General features: G+C 37.9%; 1 protein-coding gene across 1 annotated transcript in view; it reads right to left on the bottom strand.

Moving 5' to 3' along the window:
- LOC100376995 (neuronal acetylcholine receptor subunit beta-4-like) overlaps positions 1 to 18173 on the bottom strand; it is a 47762-nt gene continuing 29589 nt past the window's right edge. Inside the window, exons 2-6 of the mRNA XM_006824129.3 lie at positions 15626 to 15765; positions 5737 to 5781; positions 5394 to 5503; positions 3951 to 4938; positions 1 to 3552 (exon numbers count right to left, since the gene is read on the bottom strand). Of these exons, the coding sequence (XP_006824192.1) occupies positions 3352 to 3552; positions 3951 to 4938; positions 5394 to 5503; positions 5737 to 5781; positions 15626 to 15765 (1484 nt within the window). The 3' untranslated portion in view covers positions 1 to 3351. The remainder of the gene's footprint in view (positions 3553 to 3950; positions 4939 to 5393; positions 5504 to 5736; positions 5782 to 15625; positions 15766 to 18173) is intronic.

Raw genomic sequence — 18173 nt, 5'->3', positions numbered from 1 at the left:
TAGATTTGAATAAAGACACTATTATCTTTAATTTCAACGATATTGTCTTGTAGACGTCACAGAAGCAATCCATCAAGAGGGCTCGACTAGAGGAATGGTTTCTGAATCAATATAGTAATGGGAAACAGCAAATATAATAGGATGGTGGGTAAACATCAATGACCTTTGAACTCTGAGAATGAAACAGACATACGCGGTATGTGTTATAACAATTACATTGTATAATTAAACAATAATTAAAATGTACCATAAAACAACTGTTCATTAGCACAACAAAAATACAGAAAAGTCACAGTGACTATAACTGAAAAATGCACATGATAAAATCTGCATAGTAGAGACCGGCTATGACGTATGCATGTGCGCATGCGTATTTGGGTCGTTTTGTTTTACAATTTATTAGGTATATTTTGTTTAAGTAAGATTGTTACAAATAAAATTATAAGTTAATTAAAATAGTCAAAAGGTTATGTAAACAGGTGATTGCGATGGAATGAATCAATACCGTGGAGCACCAACAATAGCTTTATAAATCCGCTGAAGTAATTAAATGAAGTCCACTAAGTTATAAAAAAGAGCGCAATTCTGTTCCAGCCAACTAATAAAATACATGGTTTAAATCAGAGTGTGGAAAACTTTTATTTTATTTTATTGCTTGGAATATGAAATCGTTCATAATAATTAAGGTCTATGTAAATAATTGCGTCAACACAATTTATAGAAAATATGCAAAGTAAAACGTGCATAACATCTTTGGTATTGAACAATAAATTTGATAAACCACGTTCATCTTCCATGTCACAAGATGTCACCGATGTGTTCCAACCCGCGACATCAACTGAACATAAAAATGCAAGTCTATGAAAATTCGTCATCGACCAGTGAAATCATACTCTACATTGACATATACAACGTACCCTAATTGGTTAATCAGTAATTAAGGTGAATACAAAATATATCAAAAATTAACTGAATTCGCCCACTGTTTTGAACAGAAGACGTCGTTCATAAAGGTCAAGGGCCAAAAATCAATTCAAGTCAGTATGTGCGTTTTTATGAATAAAACAATGACATGCGTCAACAGAAAACTAATCAAATTGTTTACATAATAGTTGACAACTCGCTTCTATATGTTTTATCAAAATCTGTCTATTAAGGGAGCGTCAATGCTGCAATAGCACAATGATGCGCCATGGGAGTATAAACATGATGAGGGCATCATTTAGGAAGTATTGATATCTTAAGATCTTAGTATAAGTTATTTATTGCTTTTAATATACATTAGACGACAACGGCCGTCGAGATCTCATTGAAGGCGAGAAAGCCACGCGATTTGTTTTGCTTATCTAATAGATCACCATCCCCCGTTAATAACGAGCACTGCTCCTCTGATCTGTGTTTTGGGAACAGTGGACGTCATTATGGGAGGGAATAGAACACAAACAAAAAAACATATGTCGTGTGGTGTCCTTACCGTCAACGAGATATATTGCATCTAAGGTCCATTACATGATCGAGATGCAATCACTTAGATGAAATACTGTGAAATGCTTTATTTTGACTGGAATTAATTTTCGCTCAAAAAACTTGTTGGGTGTTCTGTATGGGATTTATTTTCACTGGTTTCTGATGAGTTGAATGTAAAATATAGGAAAATGAATATATTCACTGAATTTTAATTTCATTAAATTATCCCCCAGCGAAAATGGCGAAAGTGAATTCCAAGCTAAAATAAAGTATTTTACAGTAACGCCGTCACAGCGTTGACTTCCCAATAATTTACGTCATAATCCAAAACAAGTTTGATGACATCATATTACGAGAATTACACTAGGTATGACCTCGAATCAAATCAGAGTGAATTAGACGTTACATATATATCAGCGTGTTTCATTCAAGCCCATATCGCTTAATGACAATACTGCAATATTCAGAAACTTATATCAGAGCATTGCATGACGGTCTAGACAGTATGGAGTCAAAACATATCAACACTAATATGACGTCGATAGGAGATACATTAAATTTCTCTGACGTCACGGGTGATCCGTATATGGTAAAACGAGTGTTTATAGCTTTTTTCATGGTTGTACATTGGTCCCAAGTTCATCCGCAAACTGGTAGCATATCAGTAAAAAAACGAATGCAGTATGGCACAACAAATTGGGTAAAAATGACAATATTTTTAAATATATTCTAAACAATCAATGTATTGAAAATATCCACTGCTTTTCAGAATGTGTTTCGGCTCCGTCTCGGCACCGTGAAATATCGATTGCATACAGTCTTCAACCTGAATGGCCCACTTTTCGTGTCTTTGGTCGTTTATTTGTCGCTGACTCTCATCGCATTCGACATGTTGACTTTGTTTGTAGCTTCTTTGCCGCATATGATAATTTTTCTATTTAACACCAAGCAGGTAATTAAGTAATGCACAATAGTTCAAAGTTCAGAACACTGCCCAGTATACCATGCCTATAGGTAGTGTTGTCACGGTGGTCACGGCGTATAGAGGAAGTCAAATAATAGTGCTCACTAAACAACAATCAGAAAATAACACAATTTCGCATTTTCATTATTCAAATTACTGTCCCTAAAACGAGTATTCTGAATTGAGTCTATTGTGTTCGGACAAAACATAAAATATCTTCGCCTGTCTTGTCTGGGTCGTTTCCAGCTAATCGCAACTAAATTGGGAAGTATAAACCGTCCACTTTCAGCGACATTCTATTTTAGTATTGTCTGTCGAGTTTCTTTCTCGTTTCCACTCATCAGCATATTTCAACCCAAAATTATATATATTGAACGAGTACCACCTACGCAAACACGTTGATTTATAAACTCACTGAGCAGTACAGAGGCAGGTTATCCGTTAACGGGCCAGCATTATGAAGACTTTTTGCTGCACTTCAGTGAATATTTGTAAACCATATAACCATTATCTAACGCGCGTTTACTATCAGCTGCCATATTATATATATATATTTGGACAATATTTGGAAAAGCGGAATCTGAAAACGTAATATTATAACATCAGCGAGAATTTGAGTTGCAAATTCAAATTATCATGTCTATCCATCATGCGCAGACTTGAAAACAAATTTGCATAGGTATTGTTTATCTAATACTTGAGCCTCGTTCAACGAGAGCAATTCTTGCCTATCTTTCAGTGACATATATTGACTGAAGTAATTAACGCTGCCTTTTTTCGACACATCACGAATGCCGCATTCATTATTTACTCCCCGTATGTGGATTAATTCATTGTTATTGCATACATTCGTATAAAAAATAGATATTTCGTATTGCAAAATGGGAAGGAAAAAATACTGTGGCAATGAATTGTGGGAACTATAGGCTGTACTCGCCGTAAGTGATACTTTCAATTAAAATGGGTTTTTCAAACTTAGGCGTGGCGTGAGCATTGGCACGTTCCCAGATCACTGGCGAGTTTAGAAGAATGGAACATGTACCAACAACGCAGACGATTAAAAAAATCCATAACAGAATTCGGTCTATCACCAAGGCAACGTACTTCCAGTCTTCGCTGACCTAAAAATGGAGAACAGACACCAGACGATTAATGCACGTTACATACAGATTTTTCGAATAGATTTTAGATAACTATGCGACTATCTTCATTTCAGCAAAATGAAGAAATATTTCCATTATATTTCAAATTATTATAGAACAGAAAATAAAAATGCGTGAGATACACCTTTTATTTTGAGTATATGTCTAACAACAATATTATCAAAATGTGATCACGGAGGTGAAGGCTGAGGTCGCTTTTAATTTTCAGTCCATAGTGTATGGCCTTCGTCGTCAATGTTTGCAACTACTGTAGACATGTACACCAGCAGTCATCAAACTGATTGCAGATTAAAAGCAACCATAACATCTACCTACACCAGACTTTAAGTAGACCGAGCTGAAAGTGTGCTACCTACCTCGTCTTCAATATCCTCAGCTTTCAAATGGTTCGTGATAAAGTTCAAACTTTCGATTGCTTCCCTGTATTCAGGCGCAAGATCCGAACTCCCAAATTGGTTGTAATTTTTGTTAATTTGCTCCCTTCCTTCAATTTCCTCCAATAACGACGGCGTAATGGTGTCCACCATGTACTTAGCGGCTGTCTGCATGAACCGCCGGTCATAGTATCCATTCGAATGCCCTTCCTCCTGCGTCCTAATGTTTCTCCGTTTCATTCGTTCTCGCTGGAGACGGTCGTCCTTTGGCGGCCTCTCCATGTGCAGGTATTTTGGAATTATATCAATAAAAATCTTCCTCACCCAATTGGGCATGACATGAGTCTTAGCACTCCGAAAGTGGATGTTGATAACGACGACAGTGGCGAAAATTGACATTGTTACCAAAGACATGGTGAACAACATGTATCGTCCTATCAGAGGCAAGCTTGTTGAAGTGGGCGGGATAATCTCGCTAATCAGCAAGAGGAACACAATCAACGCGAGAAGAATAGATATTGATAATGTGATCTTCTCACAAGCATCCGAAGGCAAGTAAAATACCAACATTGTCAAGAACGAAATTAACAAACACGGGATCACCAAGGTAACGATGTAAAACAACGACTTCCGGTGTAATACAAATGAAAACGTGACATCGATGTAAGTTTCCTCGCAGCATGGGTACTTGACGGAGTGGCGCTGTCCAGGTGATTCAACTATATCCCACTCCCCGTTCTCCCAGTAATCCTCCTGTCCCACGTATTCGTCCATTATGACCAAGTCCAACACCAAACCATCGTGAGTCCACGATCCAAATTTCATGATGCATTTTTGTTCATCGAAAGGGAAGAACTCGATATTTATTTTACATGAACTTTTATATATCGCCGGAGGAATCCAATAAACTGTACCATCTGAATATACCAGAGCGTTCGTCATGAACTCCACGTCATATGGGCCATCGGCACTGCAACACAATAAGGGAAATAATTGATTAAAAATTCGCGACAATATTAACAATTTATTGTCACAATAACACGCAATTAATGATAAATACCGCGCAAGTCATTACATATATGTACTTCTTTCCATACATCGAGCCAGTCATGTACGCAAAATTAAAGAAAAACAAACGGTTTTTACATTTGTTCAAAACAAAACAGTTTGCTAACGGCGTCTTATCAGTTCTCTAATGCGCTCTCGAAATAAGTTAACCCAACTTAATTGATTTGTATTAATCCGCCCACGTTTTACTCAAGACTTGGTCATTCTATTGTGTGTCATGTTCAATAAAATAATTACTTGGGTGCTTTCGATATAAACGCAAGGTAACTAGCGCCCTCTATCGATGGTATGCAAACATGTTTGGCGTGTTGATGAAACTGACGCGACCTTGTCAAGTTATATTACCACGTGACTTACTTATTGTACAACAGTATGTCTGGCATCCATAACATATTAACGGGGATGTGGATTATTGTTAATCCGTCGTACTCCCCAGGGTCCCAAACCATTTGATAATCGTGCCATTTCTGATAAAATGAAATCAAAACATATCGTCAATGATTAATACACAATATAATTAAAATATCTTAGATTTTCTGAATAACTCGCAAGTAAATGTCGTCGTGCTGTTACTATAGAAACTCGAATACAAGAATAATATTGGTTACAACTGGTACTATTTAGGAAAATCGGTTAGGAGTTCGTTAATTGAGTGACAAAACAGAAATCGCTTCGAATTAAATGATCAACGATCACATACCTGTTTCACCCACACACTAGTTGTCATAATTTGATTTCGTTCATCCTGTTGATTGTGAAAAAAGAAAACAAAATTTTCAGGCTGGCAAATGCTCACTTGTAGGGGGTATACTATACGTGATCAGTAAAACTAGTAGCTAGTGCTCTGAAATCTAGTCTTGGGCCCAGGCGGGTGGCATCCGGCTCCTGATGGCGATGACAGTATTATGAGTCACCGGCAATTACGAATAAAGTTACAGCAGCAACAAATATATTGACATATCTTAATATTGGATGGAAATTACATCAGTTGGCAAAGACCAGCGGCATTATGTCACCTTCGACACGCTCCCTTGGAATGGGAAATATTTCTTTTTGAACCAACGTGTAATCATCGTTTCCATGTCACTCACTGCCGCGAGACTCAATCGATGTCGCATGCTTCAGACTGTGACAGGAAAGACATTGACCTAAGCTATAATGCCTGACCTATCATCCTTGCTGAGACTAGCATGATGCTTGACATATGTTGGGTCCGCACAATTCTGGCAACGGGGAAAACGGGACATTTTCCTGATGATAGCGAAAGTGCGACACATTGTAATTACAGGGAAGGTAGTACAATCCCGGTGATATGGGAGGTTACAGAATTCTGATGACAGAGTGTGACAGAATTCGATTGAAAAGGGAAGGTGATGGAATTCTGATGAAAACGGAGGGTGACAGAATTCTGACGGGGGCGGCAAAATTCTGATGACAGTGTGACAGAATTTTGATGACATAGTGTGACATCATTCTGATGAAAAGGGAGGGTGGCATAATTCTAAAGAAAATAGATGGTGATAGAATTCTGATGAAAAGGGAGGATGACAGAATTCTGATGACAAAGTGTGACAGAATTCTGATGACAGAGTGCGACATAATTGTGATGAAAAGGGAGGGTGGCATAATTCTAAAGAAAGGTAGTGTGACATAATTCTGAAGAAAAGGGATGGTGATATAATTCTGAAGAAAGTAGTGTGACATAATTCTGAAGAAAAGGGAGTGTGACATAATTCTGAAGAAAGGCAGTGTGACATAATTCTGAAGAAAAGAAAGTGTGAAAGAATTCTGATGAAAAAGGAGGGTGAAATAATTCTGATGAAAAGGGAGGGTGATGGATTTCTGATGAAAAGGGAGGGTGACATAATTCTGATGAAAAGGGAGGGTGTCAGAATTCTGAAGAAAAGGGAGTGTGTCAGAATTCTGAAGAAAAGGGAGTGTGACAGAATTCTGATGAAAAGGGAGTGTGACATAATTCTGATGAAAAGGGAGGGTGACATAATTCTGATGAAAAGGGAGGATGTCAGAATTCTGAAGAACAGGGAGTGTGATATAATTCTGATGAAAAGGGAGGGTGATGGAATTCTGATGAAAAGGGAGGGTGACATAATTCTGATGAAAAGGGAGGGTGTCAGAATTATGATGAAAAGGGAGGGTGACATAATTCTGAAGAAAAGGGAGTGTGACATAATTCTGATGAAAAGGGAGGGTGACATAATTCTGAAGAAAAGGGAGTGTGACATAATTCTGAAGAAAAGGGAGTGTGAGATAATTCTGATGAAAAGGGAGGGTGACATAATTCTTATGAAAAGGGAGGGTGACATAATTCTGATGAAATGGGAGAAGGGCATTATTCTGATGAAAAAGGAGGGTGTCAGAATTCTGAAGAAAAGTGAGTGTGACATAATTCTGAAGAAAAGGGAGGGTGAAATAATTCTGAAGAAAAGGGAGTGTGACATAATTCTGAAGAAAAAGGAATGTGACAGAATTCTGATGAAAAGGGAGGGTGACATAATTCTGATGAAAGGGGAGGGTGATATAATTCTGAAAAAAGGTAGTGTGACATAATTCTGAATAAAAGGTAGTGTGACATAATTCTGAAGAAAGATAGTGTGACATAATTCTGAAGAAAAGAAAGTGTGAAAGAATTCTGATGAAAAGGGAGGGTGAAATAATTCTGATGAAAATGGAGGGTGATGGAATTCTGATGAAAAGGGAGGGTGACATAATTCTGATGAAAAGGGAGGGTGTCAGAATTCTGAAGAAAAGGGAGTGTGACATAATTCTGAAGAAAAGGGAGTGTGACATAATTCTGAAGAAAAGGGAGTGTGACATAATTCTGATGAAAAGGGAGGGTGACATAATTCTTATGAAAAGGGAGGGTGACATAATTCTGATGAAATGGGAGAAGGGCATTATTCTGATGAAAAAGGAGGGTGTCAGAATTCTGAAGAAAAGTGAGTGTGACATAATTCTGAAGAAAAGGGAGGGTGACATAATTCTGAAGAAAAGGGAGTGTGACATAATTCTGAAGAAAAAGGAATGTGACAGAATTCTGATGAAAAGGGAGGGTGACATAATTCTGATGAAAATGGAGGGTGATGGAATTCTGATGAAAAGGAAGGGTGACATAATTCTGATGAAAAGGGAGGGTGTCAGAATTCTGAAGAAAAGGGAGTGTGACATAATTCTGAAGAAAAGGGAGTGTGACATAAATCTGAAGAAAAGGGAGTGTGACATAGTTCTGATGAAAAGGGAGGGTGACATAATTCTTATGAAAAGGGAGGGTGACATAATTCTGATGAAATGGGAGAAGGGCATTATTCTGATGAAAAAGGAGGGTGTCAGAATTCTGAAGAAAAGTGAGTGTGACATAATTCTGAAGAAAAGGGAGGGTGACATAATTCTGAAGAAAAGGGAGTGTGACATAATTCTGAAGAAAAAGGAATGTGACAGAATTCTGATGAAAAGGGAGGGTGACATAATTCTGATGAAAGGGGAGGGTGACATAATTCTGAAAAAAGGTAGTGTGACATAATTCTGAAGAAAAGGTAGTGTGACATAATTCTGAAGAAAGGTAGTGTGACATAATTCTGAAGAAAAGAAAGTGTGAAAGAATTCTGATGAAAAGGGAGGGTGAAATAATTCTGATGAAAATGGAGGGTGATGGAATTCTGATGAAAAGGGAGGGTGACATAATTCTGATGAAAAGGGAGGGTGTCAGAATTCTGAAGAAAAGGGAGTGTGACAGAATTCTGATGAAAAGGGAGTGTGACATAATTCTGATGAAAAGGGAGGGTGATGGAATTCTGATGAAAAGGGAGGGTGACATAATTCTGAAGAAAGATAGTGTGACATAATTCTGAAGAAAAGAAAGTGTGAAAGAATTCTGATGAAAACGGAGGGTGAAATAATTCTGATGAAAATGGAGGGTGATGGAATTCTGATGAAAAGGGAGTGTGATATAATTCTGATGAAAAGGGAGGGTGACAGAATTCTTATGAAAAGGGAGGGTGACATCATTCTGATGAAACGGGAGGGTGACATAATTCTGATGAAAAGGGAGGGTGTCAGAATTCTGAAGAAAAGAGAGTGTGACATAATTCTGAAGAAAAGGGAGGGTGACGTAATTCTGACGAAAATGGAATTTGACAGAATTCTGATGAAAAGGGAGGGTGACATAATTCTGATGAAAGGGGAGGGTGACATAATTCTGATGAGAAGGGAGGGTGTCAGAATTCTGAAAAAAAGGAGTGTGACATAATTCTGAAGAAAAGGGAGTGTGACATAATTCTGAAGAAAGGTAGTGTGACATAATTCCGAAGAAAAGAAAGTGTGAAAGAATTCTGATGAAAAGGGAGGGTGAAATAATTCTGATGAAAAGGGAGGGTGTCAGAATTCTGAAGAAAAGGGAGTGTGACAGAATTCTGATGAAAAGGGAGTGTGACATAATTCTGATGAAAAGGGAGGGTGATGGAATTCTGATGAAAAGGGAGGGTGAAATAATTCTGATGAAAAGGGAGGGTGATGGAATTCTGATGAAAAGAGAGGGTGACATAATTCTGATGAAAAGGGAGGATGTCAGAATTCTGATGACAGAGTGTGACAGAATTCAGATGAAAAGGGAGGGTGACAGAAATCTGATGAAAAGGGAGGGTGACAGAATTCTGATGACAGAGTGTGACATAATTCTGATGACAAAGTGTGACAGAATTCTGAGGAAAAGGGAGGGTGACATAATTCTGAAGAAAAGGGAGGGTGATAGAATTCTTATTAAAAGGGAGGATAACAGAATACTGTGGACAGGGTGTGACATAATTCTGATGACAGAGTATGACAGAATTCTGATGAAAAGGGAGAGTGACATAATTCTGATGACAGAGTGTGACATAATTCTGATGACAGAGTGTGACATAATTCTGATGACAAAGTGTGACAGAATTCTGAGGAAAAGGGAGGGTGACATAATTCTGACGACAGGGAGGGTCACATAATTCTGACGAAAAGCGAGGGTGACATAATTCTGACGACGGGGAATGTGACATAATTCTGATGAAAGGGGAGGGTGACATAATTCTGATGAAAAGGGAGGGTGTCAGAATTCTGAAGAAAAGAGAGTGTGACATAATTCTGAAGAAAAGGGAGGGTGACGTAATTCTGACAAAAATGGAATTTGACAGAAAAGGGAGGGTGACATAATTCTGATGAAAAGGGAGGGTGAAATAATTCTGATGAGAAGGGAGGGTGTCAGAATTCTGAAAAAAAGGAGTGTGACATAATTCTGAAGAAAAGGGAGTGTGACATAATTCCGAAGAAAAGAAAGTGTGAAAGAATTCTGATGAAAAGGGAGGGTGATGGAATTCTGATGAAAATGGAGGGTGACATAATTCTGATGAAAAGGGAGGGTGTCAGAATTCTGAAGAAAAGGGAGTGTGACAGAATTCTGATGAAAAGGGAGTGTGACATAATTCTGATGAAAAGGGAGGGTGATGGAATTCTGATGAAAAGGGAGGGTGAAATAATTCTGATGAAAATGAAGGGTGATGGAATTCTGATGAAAAGGGAGGGTGACATAATTCTGATGAAAAGGGAGGGTGTCAGAATTCTGAAGAAAAGGGAGTGTGACAGAATTCTGATGAAAAGGGAGTGTGACATAATTCTGATGAAAAGGGAGGGTGATGGAATTCTGATGAAAAGGGAGGGTGACATAATTCTGAAGAAAGATAGTGTGACATAATTCTGAAGAAAAGAAAGTGTGAAAGAATTCTGATGAAAAGGGAGGGTGACATAATTCTGATGAAAGGGGAGGGTGACATAATTCTGAAAAAAGGTAGTGTGACATAATTCTGAAGAAAAGGTAGTGTGACATAATTCTGAAGAAAGGTAGTGTGACATAATTCTGAAGAAAAGAAAGTGTGAAAGAATTCTGATGAAAAGGGAGGGTGAAATAATTCTGATGAAAATGGAGGGTGATGGAATTCTGATGAAAAGGGAGGGTGACATAATTCTGATGAAAAGGGAGGGTGTCAGAATTCTGAAGAAAAGGGAGTGTGACAGAATTCTGATGAAAAGGGAGTGTGACATAATTCTGATGAAAAGGGAGGGTGATGGAATTCTGATGAAAAGGGAGGGTGACATAATTCTGAAGAAAGATAGTGTGACATAATTCTGAAGAAAAGAAAGTGTGAAAGAATTCTGATGAAAACGGAGGGTGAAATAATTCTGATGAAAATGGAGGGTGATGGAATTCTGATGAAAAGGGAGTGTGATATAATTCTGATGAAAAGGGAGGGTGATGGAATTTAGATGAAAAGGGAGGGTGACATAATTCTGATGAAAAGAGGGTGTCAGAATTCTGATGAAAAGGGAGTGTGACATAATTCTGAATAAAAGGGAGTGTGACAGAATTCTTATGAAAAGGGAGGGTGACATCATTCTGATGAAACGGGAGGGTGACATAATTCTGATGAAAAGGGAGGGTGTCAGAATTCTGAAGAAAAGAGAGTGTGACATAATTCTGAAGAAAAGGGAGGGTGATGGAATTTAGATGAAAAGGGAGGGTGACATAATTCTGATGAAAAGAGGGTGTCAGAATTCTGATGAAAAGGGAGTGTGACATAATTCTGAATAAAAGGGAGTGTGACAGAATTCTTATGAAAAGGGAGGGTGACATCATTCTGATGAAACGGGAGGGTGACATAATTCTGATGAAAAGGGAGGGTGTCAGAATTCTGAAGAAAAGAGAGTGTGACATAATTCTGAAGAAAAGGGAGGGTGACGTAATTCTGACGAAAATGGAATTTGACAGAATTCTGATGAAAAGGGAGGGTGACATAATTCTGATGAAAGGGGAGGGTGACATAATTCTGATGAGAAGGGAGGGTGTCAGAATTCTGAAAAAAAGGAGTGTGACATAATTCTGAAGAAAAGGGAGTGTGACATAATTCTGAAGAAAGGTAGTGTGACATAATTCCGAAGAAAAGAAAGTGTGAAAGAATTCCGATGAAAAGGGAGGGTGAAATAATTCTGATGAAAAGGGAGGGTGTCAGAATTCTGAAGAAAAGGGAGTGTGACAGAATTCTGATGAAAAGGGAGTGTGACATAATTCTGATGAAAAGGGAGGGTGATGGAATTCTGATGAAAAGGGAGGGTGAAATAATTCTGATGAAAAGGGAGGGTGATGGAATTCTGATGAAAAGAGAGGGTGACATAATTCTGATGAAAAGGGAGGATGTCAGAATTCTGATGACAGAGTGTGACAGAATTCAGATGAAAAGGGAGGGTGACAAATCTGATGAAAAGGGAGGGTGACAGAATTCTGATGACAGAGTGTGACATAATTCTGATGACAAAGTGTGACAGAATTCTGAGGAAAAGGGAGGGTGACATAATTCTGAAGAAAAGGGAGGGTGATAGAATTCTTATTAAAAGGGAGGATAACAGAATACTGTGGACAGGGTGTGACATAATTCTGATGACAGAGTATGACAGAATTCTGATGAAAAGGGAGAGTGACATAATTCTGATGACAGAGTGTGACATAATTCTGATGACAGAGTGTGACATAATTCTGATGACAAAGTGTGACAGAATTCTGAGGAAAAGGGAGGGTGACATAATTCTGACGACAGGGAGGGTCACATAATTCTGACGAAAAGCGAGGGTGACATAATTCTGACGACGGGGAATGTGACATAATTCTGATGAAAGGGGAGGGTGACATAATTCTGATGAAAAGGGAGGGTGTCAGAATTCTGAAGAAAAGAGAGTGTGACATAATTCTGAAGAAAAGGGAGGGTGACGTAATTCTGACAAAAATGGAATTTGACAGAAAAGGGAGGGTGACATAATTCTGATGAAAAGGGAGGGTGAAATAATTCTGATGAGAAGGGAGGGTGTCAGAATTCTGAAAAAAAGGAGTGTGACATAATTCTGAAGAAAAGGGAGTGTGACATAATTCCGAAGAAAAGAAAGTGTGAAAGAATTCTGATGAAAAGGGAGGGTGATGGAATTCTGATGAAAATGGAGGGTGACATAATTCTGATGAAAAGGGAGGGTGTCAGAATTCTGAAGAAAAGGGAGTGTGACAGAATTCTGATGAAAAAGGGAGTGTGACATAATTCTGATGAAAAGGGAGGGTGATGGAATTCTGATGAAAATGGATGGTGAAATAATTCTGATGAAAAGGGAGGGTGATGGAATTCTGATGAAAAGGGAGGGTAACATAATTCTGATGAAAAGGGAGGATGTCAGAATTCTGATGACAGAGTGTGACATAATTCAGATGAAAAGGGAGGGTGACAGAAATCTGATGAAAAGGGAGGGTGACAGAATTCTGATGACAGAGTGTGACAGAATTCTGATGACAGAGTGTGACATAATTCTGATGACAATGTGTGACAGAATTCTGAGGAAAAGGGAGGGTGACATAATTCTGAAGAAAAGGGAGGGTGATAGAATTCTTATTAAAAGGGAGGATAACAGAATACTGTGGACAGGGTGTGACATAATTTTGATGACAGAGTATGACAGAATTCTGATGAAAAGGGAGAGTGACATAATTCTGATGACAGAGTGTGACATAATTCTGATGACAGAGTGTGACATAATTCTGATGACAAAGTGTGACAGAATTCTGAGGAAAAGGGAGGGTGACATAATTCTGACGACGGGGAGGGTAACATAATTCTGATGAAAAGCGAGGGTGACATAATTCTGACGACGGGGAATGTGACATAATTCTGATGAAAAGGGAGTGTGACAGAATTCTGATGACAGAGTGTGACATAATATCGATGTATTGGGAGGAGATCACAACATTCTAGCGACAACGGACATAATTCTGATGACAGGGAAAAGTTACACAATTGTTATGGTGTAGAAAATGGCACAATACTGATTACCACAACAATATTAATTTGGCACACACGATATATACTATAAAAGAAAGATGTACGACGAATGTGGACAGATGATTAATTGTAGTGTTTGTATGAGATAGTTTCAATATTACCCCACTACAGTATTATTGTTATATCATGTGTAATGATAACATATTGAATGTTGATTGAGTGGAACAGGTGAGGAATTACTTAAATATCTGGATAAAATACGCATTCCAGAGGAAATCCACTATAAGTATTTTGTTTACAATCCCACTTGAGACTGGTTCTTGTCGGTCATTGGTTCGAAATGCTATGATTATCCCTAGATAAGCACAAACGTGGCAATTATGACGTCATATCTTAACTAAAACTTGTATCGTTAGACCCCACCATCTTTGCTCCCACCCTCTTCCCTATCTGTTTAAATGTGGTGTCCCCGGACATCTTGGTACAACAAATTATGTTTATCATTGGCCTATATAAAAAAGGTGAAATACATTGACTAGTATACATTGATGGCGCTGCAACCACGTATGTAATCACACAGATCGGCAGAAGGCAACGCTGTGCTAAGTTAAGTGTGTAGCCATGCATATCGGCGGACGGCGTCGCTGTGTTCGTTTCATCAGTACATTGCGTCTCGCATATTCTCGCAGTATCGAGTTACGTTACTGGATTAGTTAGATATTTTTTTCAAAACTAAAGCACACACATAGGTCGCGATCTCCATTTACGAAGACCAATTTTACCTGTCACTTTTCCATTGCATATCACCAATATTAATTAGCAGTATCAGGACCGCGTCGGCCCTGGAGTATTTATTTAAAAATATACACCAAGCAACTGTTGGGTGTAACGGTGGGTTCGGGAGAGAGGTTGCTCATAGAAAGCTTTGACCACTGAAAATACAGAATACACTAAGCTGACATTGTTACGACGGCTACACAGCAACATTGAGCTGCGCTAATTATAACTTATGTGCAATTGGCATATACAAATGGACGCTTTTGTTTTTAACGACCTTACTGACTACAAATGACTTTGAACCTTTGAGATTTTAACACTTTATGTACTAGATAACCTTTCCGAAATAAACCCACATACATCTTCCATATATTTAAACAATGATCTTTGGCAGTGAAACATTTTTATTTGAAATAATTATTATGACGATTAACTGTATTACGTCATTAAAATACAATTCTCTATTGATATTCAATTTGAGGACAATGAAGAGATAATGGAGGTGACATGAAGAATACTAGTAATATAAAATGAATATTAAATAATATAAAATGAATGTCAGGCATTGTGACAGTGACATTTGCATGGACAAAATAACTGTTGTGGCGTAGGCCAGGGAATTTAATCAGGAAAGATTACAACATTGGATATTTTTCAGACATCACCAATTGCGCATGCGTAGCGCTATATATTTTCGGCCATGTTTTACATATCAGTTACAGTATTTCCAACCCAATTCGTTTCATTTTTTTTCCTCATCGAATTATTTCTAGAGATCGTAAACAATTCACACATCGAATACAATAATTTAACTGAAATAAATATGTGAAGGACGCAATAATACATGTGGTGTCTTCGTGAGAAATGTAATGGTCGCAATTATGACGAGGTGCTATGGCAACGACTTTTCTAGTGACGCAGAAATAAGATAAACATCATAGCAATGAAAGCACTACTCACGATATCGATCAACTGTGAAATAGAAAGCCCAAATATGACGTTTAAGATGTCAGTGACATTGGTGACTGGTCGAATTAAATTATTATATCCATCCATTAGGTTGTTGAACAATCTTTCGGCACTTTCGGAGCCATGGCAACCTGGAACATGAAATACAAATAGGAATTATTATTATTATTATTATTATTATTATTATTATTATTATTATTATTATTATTATTATTATTATTATTATTATTATTATTATGTAAGCAGCAATGAGATCGGATTTCATTCAGTCGAAAGATGAATCCCGTTGCCATGAATGTATCAATGGTTCTTAGATACATGCCTGTAACTCCAATAAATTCCGTCAGTTACAGACATTGAATGTAATTTTTGTTTCGTCTAATTGTTTTTGTGTAAATAGCAAGTACAACCACAGACTCCTCAACCGAAACTCCACCTGATCATAGACTTCAATCAATCAAGGAACACGATCAAGGATTGACCACGGCAAGATAGATTAAGTGACGTGAAGAAAATCAATACCAATTACTTGATTAGGGATCAGTGGGAAATTACAGCATTGTAATCCACGTCGTTATCAATCTTGATCACGTAATGCAAGCGTGATTATCGAAGTATTAGTCTTCGACGTCTGCCGGAAGTATTTTTGGGACGCATGCCGGGAATGACAATGACGAGTTACGTCAACGATACCAATGACAAATAGGTTCTGCACTGTGCATATTTATGCATTAGTCTGTCGTCCGCCATTCTGAGCATGAGTCTGGATTCATGTCTACATAAGCGAAATCGATCAAGCTTATATAATTGAATGAATACAATGAATTATTTAGTAACATTGCAATTTATGGCCACAAGCATTAAAGTTGTGTCGCTGTTATATCGAGTGCCTTCATACGTGGGCAATAACCTGTCTGTTATATCGAGTGCCTTGATACGTGGGCAATAACCTGTCTGTTATATCGAGTGCCTTGATACGTGGGCAATAACCTGTCTGTTATATCGAGTGCCTTGATACGTGGGCAATAACCTGTCTGTTATATCGAGTGCCTTCATACGTGGGCAATAACCTGTCTGTTATATCGAGTGCCTTGATACGTGGGCAATAACCTGTCTGTTATATCGAGTGCCTTGATACGTGGGCAATAACCTGTCTGTTATATCGAGTGCCTTCATACGTGGGCAATAACCTGTCTGTTATATCGAGTGCCTTGATACGTGGGCAATAACCTGTCTGTGTATGAATCTTCACAAGTCTTGTTTTTATATGGTCACCTGTAGTGTACTTTATTGACGTATTTATGTTTCGCAGTGATCAGAACTGAGTATTGTAATGTATTTTAACATATTCAAATCATGTAAAATAATAAAATAACAAAGAAAAAAAGTATTGTTATAATTCTAATTTGATCTTCAAATGTCAGTAAAAAACAACATAATGCTTACATGGTGACATGCCTATAATCGATATCTCTCCCTTTATTAAAAATATAAACAGCACAAGATTGATTGAATTGGCGTATCGATACTTGAGTACCACGTATCTGAGTAAACGATTCATTCATTCATTCAATCATTCATTCATTCATTCATTCATTCATTCATTCATTCATTCTCTCAAGTGGCGTGTCATAGAACTATTAGTATTTTTGAAAAGAAGCTGCCAAACACACTGTAAATCTTCCTCAAACTCCAAAGCGCCCTCAGTGCTCATTGTGCCTTCCCATAAATCATTGGAAAACAAAGAATATGTTTGGAGAGGGTTCACACTGCAATCATACCTTGTTTCAATACGACAGCTTTTGCAATTACCTCTGTTCACACTACAATCATACTTCGTTCCAATACGACAGCTTATGCAATTACCTCTGTTCACACTACAATCATACCTTGTTCCAATACGACAGCTCATTCAATTACCTATGTTCACACTACAATCATACCTTGTTCCAATACGACAGCTCATGCATTTACCTATGTTCACACTACAATCATACCTTGTTCCAATACGACAGCTCATGCAATTACCTATGTTCACACACCTTTTTACATGGGACGCCATGTTAACATTTAGTACCAGATGATAACCTATCCTTTTTATTATCCATTTTGTGACCAGTGGTGTATACACAGTCAAAATGCTTAAAGGGCGGCAGTCGTCGTGTCGCGTCGTATTCGATATGGGACTCATAGCAACGTATACAACGCGTGTAAAATACATTGTTTATGTACATGAAATTCGAACACGCGCTGCGCAACGACCACCGTGCTTTAACTTGTTAGATCACAATTCTCCCAATCATTCATTAAATTACCATACTAGAAATACAAAAATCGGTCTCGGACAAGATTTTATACGATGAATATAACAAAGCATGACATTGTTAAGAATAAAATTACTCGAATTAGCAACAAAAATACTGAGAATTCCTCTGCATTACAATTAGGAGGAGACAAAAACGCAATATCTGTCAAGTCGACACGTACAACAATCGTTATGCACGGCCACAGTCGTCAAGAACGACCATAGTCGCAACAC

This window comes from Saccoglossus kowalevskii, chromosome 16 (genome assembly GCF_978046115.1).
Source record: "Saccoglossus kowalevskii chromosome 16, keSacKowa6.1, whole genome shotgun sequence".
Taxonomy (NCBI): domain Eukaryota; kingdom Metazoa; phylum Hemichordata; class Enteropneusta; family Harrimaniidae; genus Saccoglossus; species Saccoglossus kowalevskii.
Note: the sequence above shows the minus strand (reverse complement) of the source record. Positions and strands in the feature narration are given on the sequence as shown.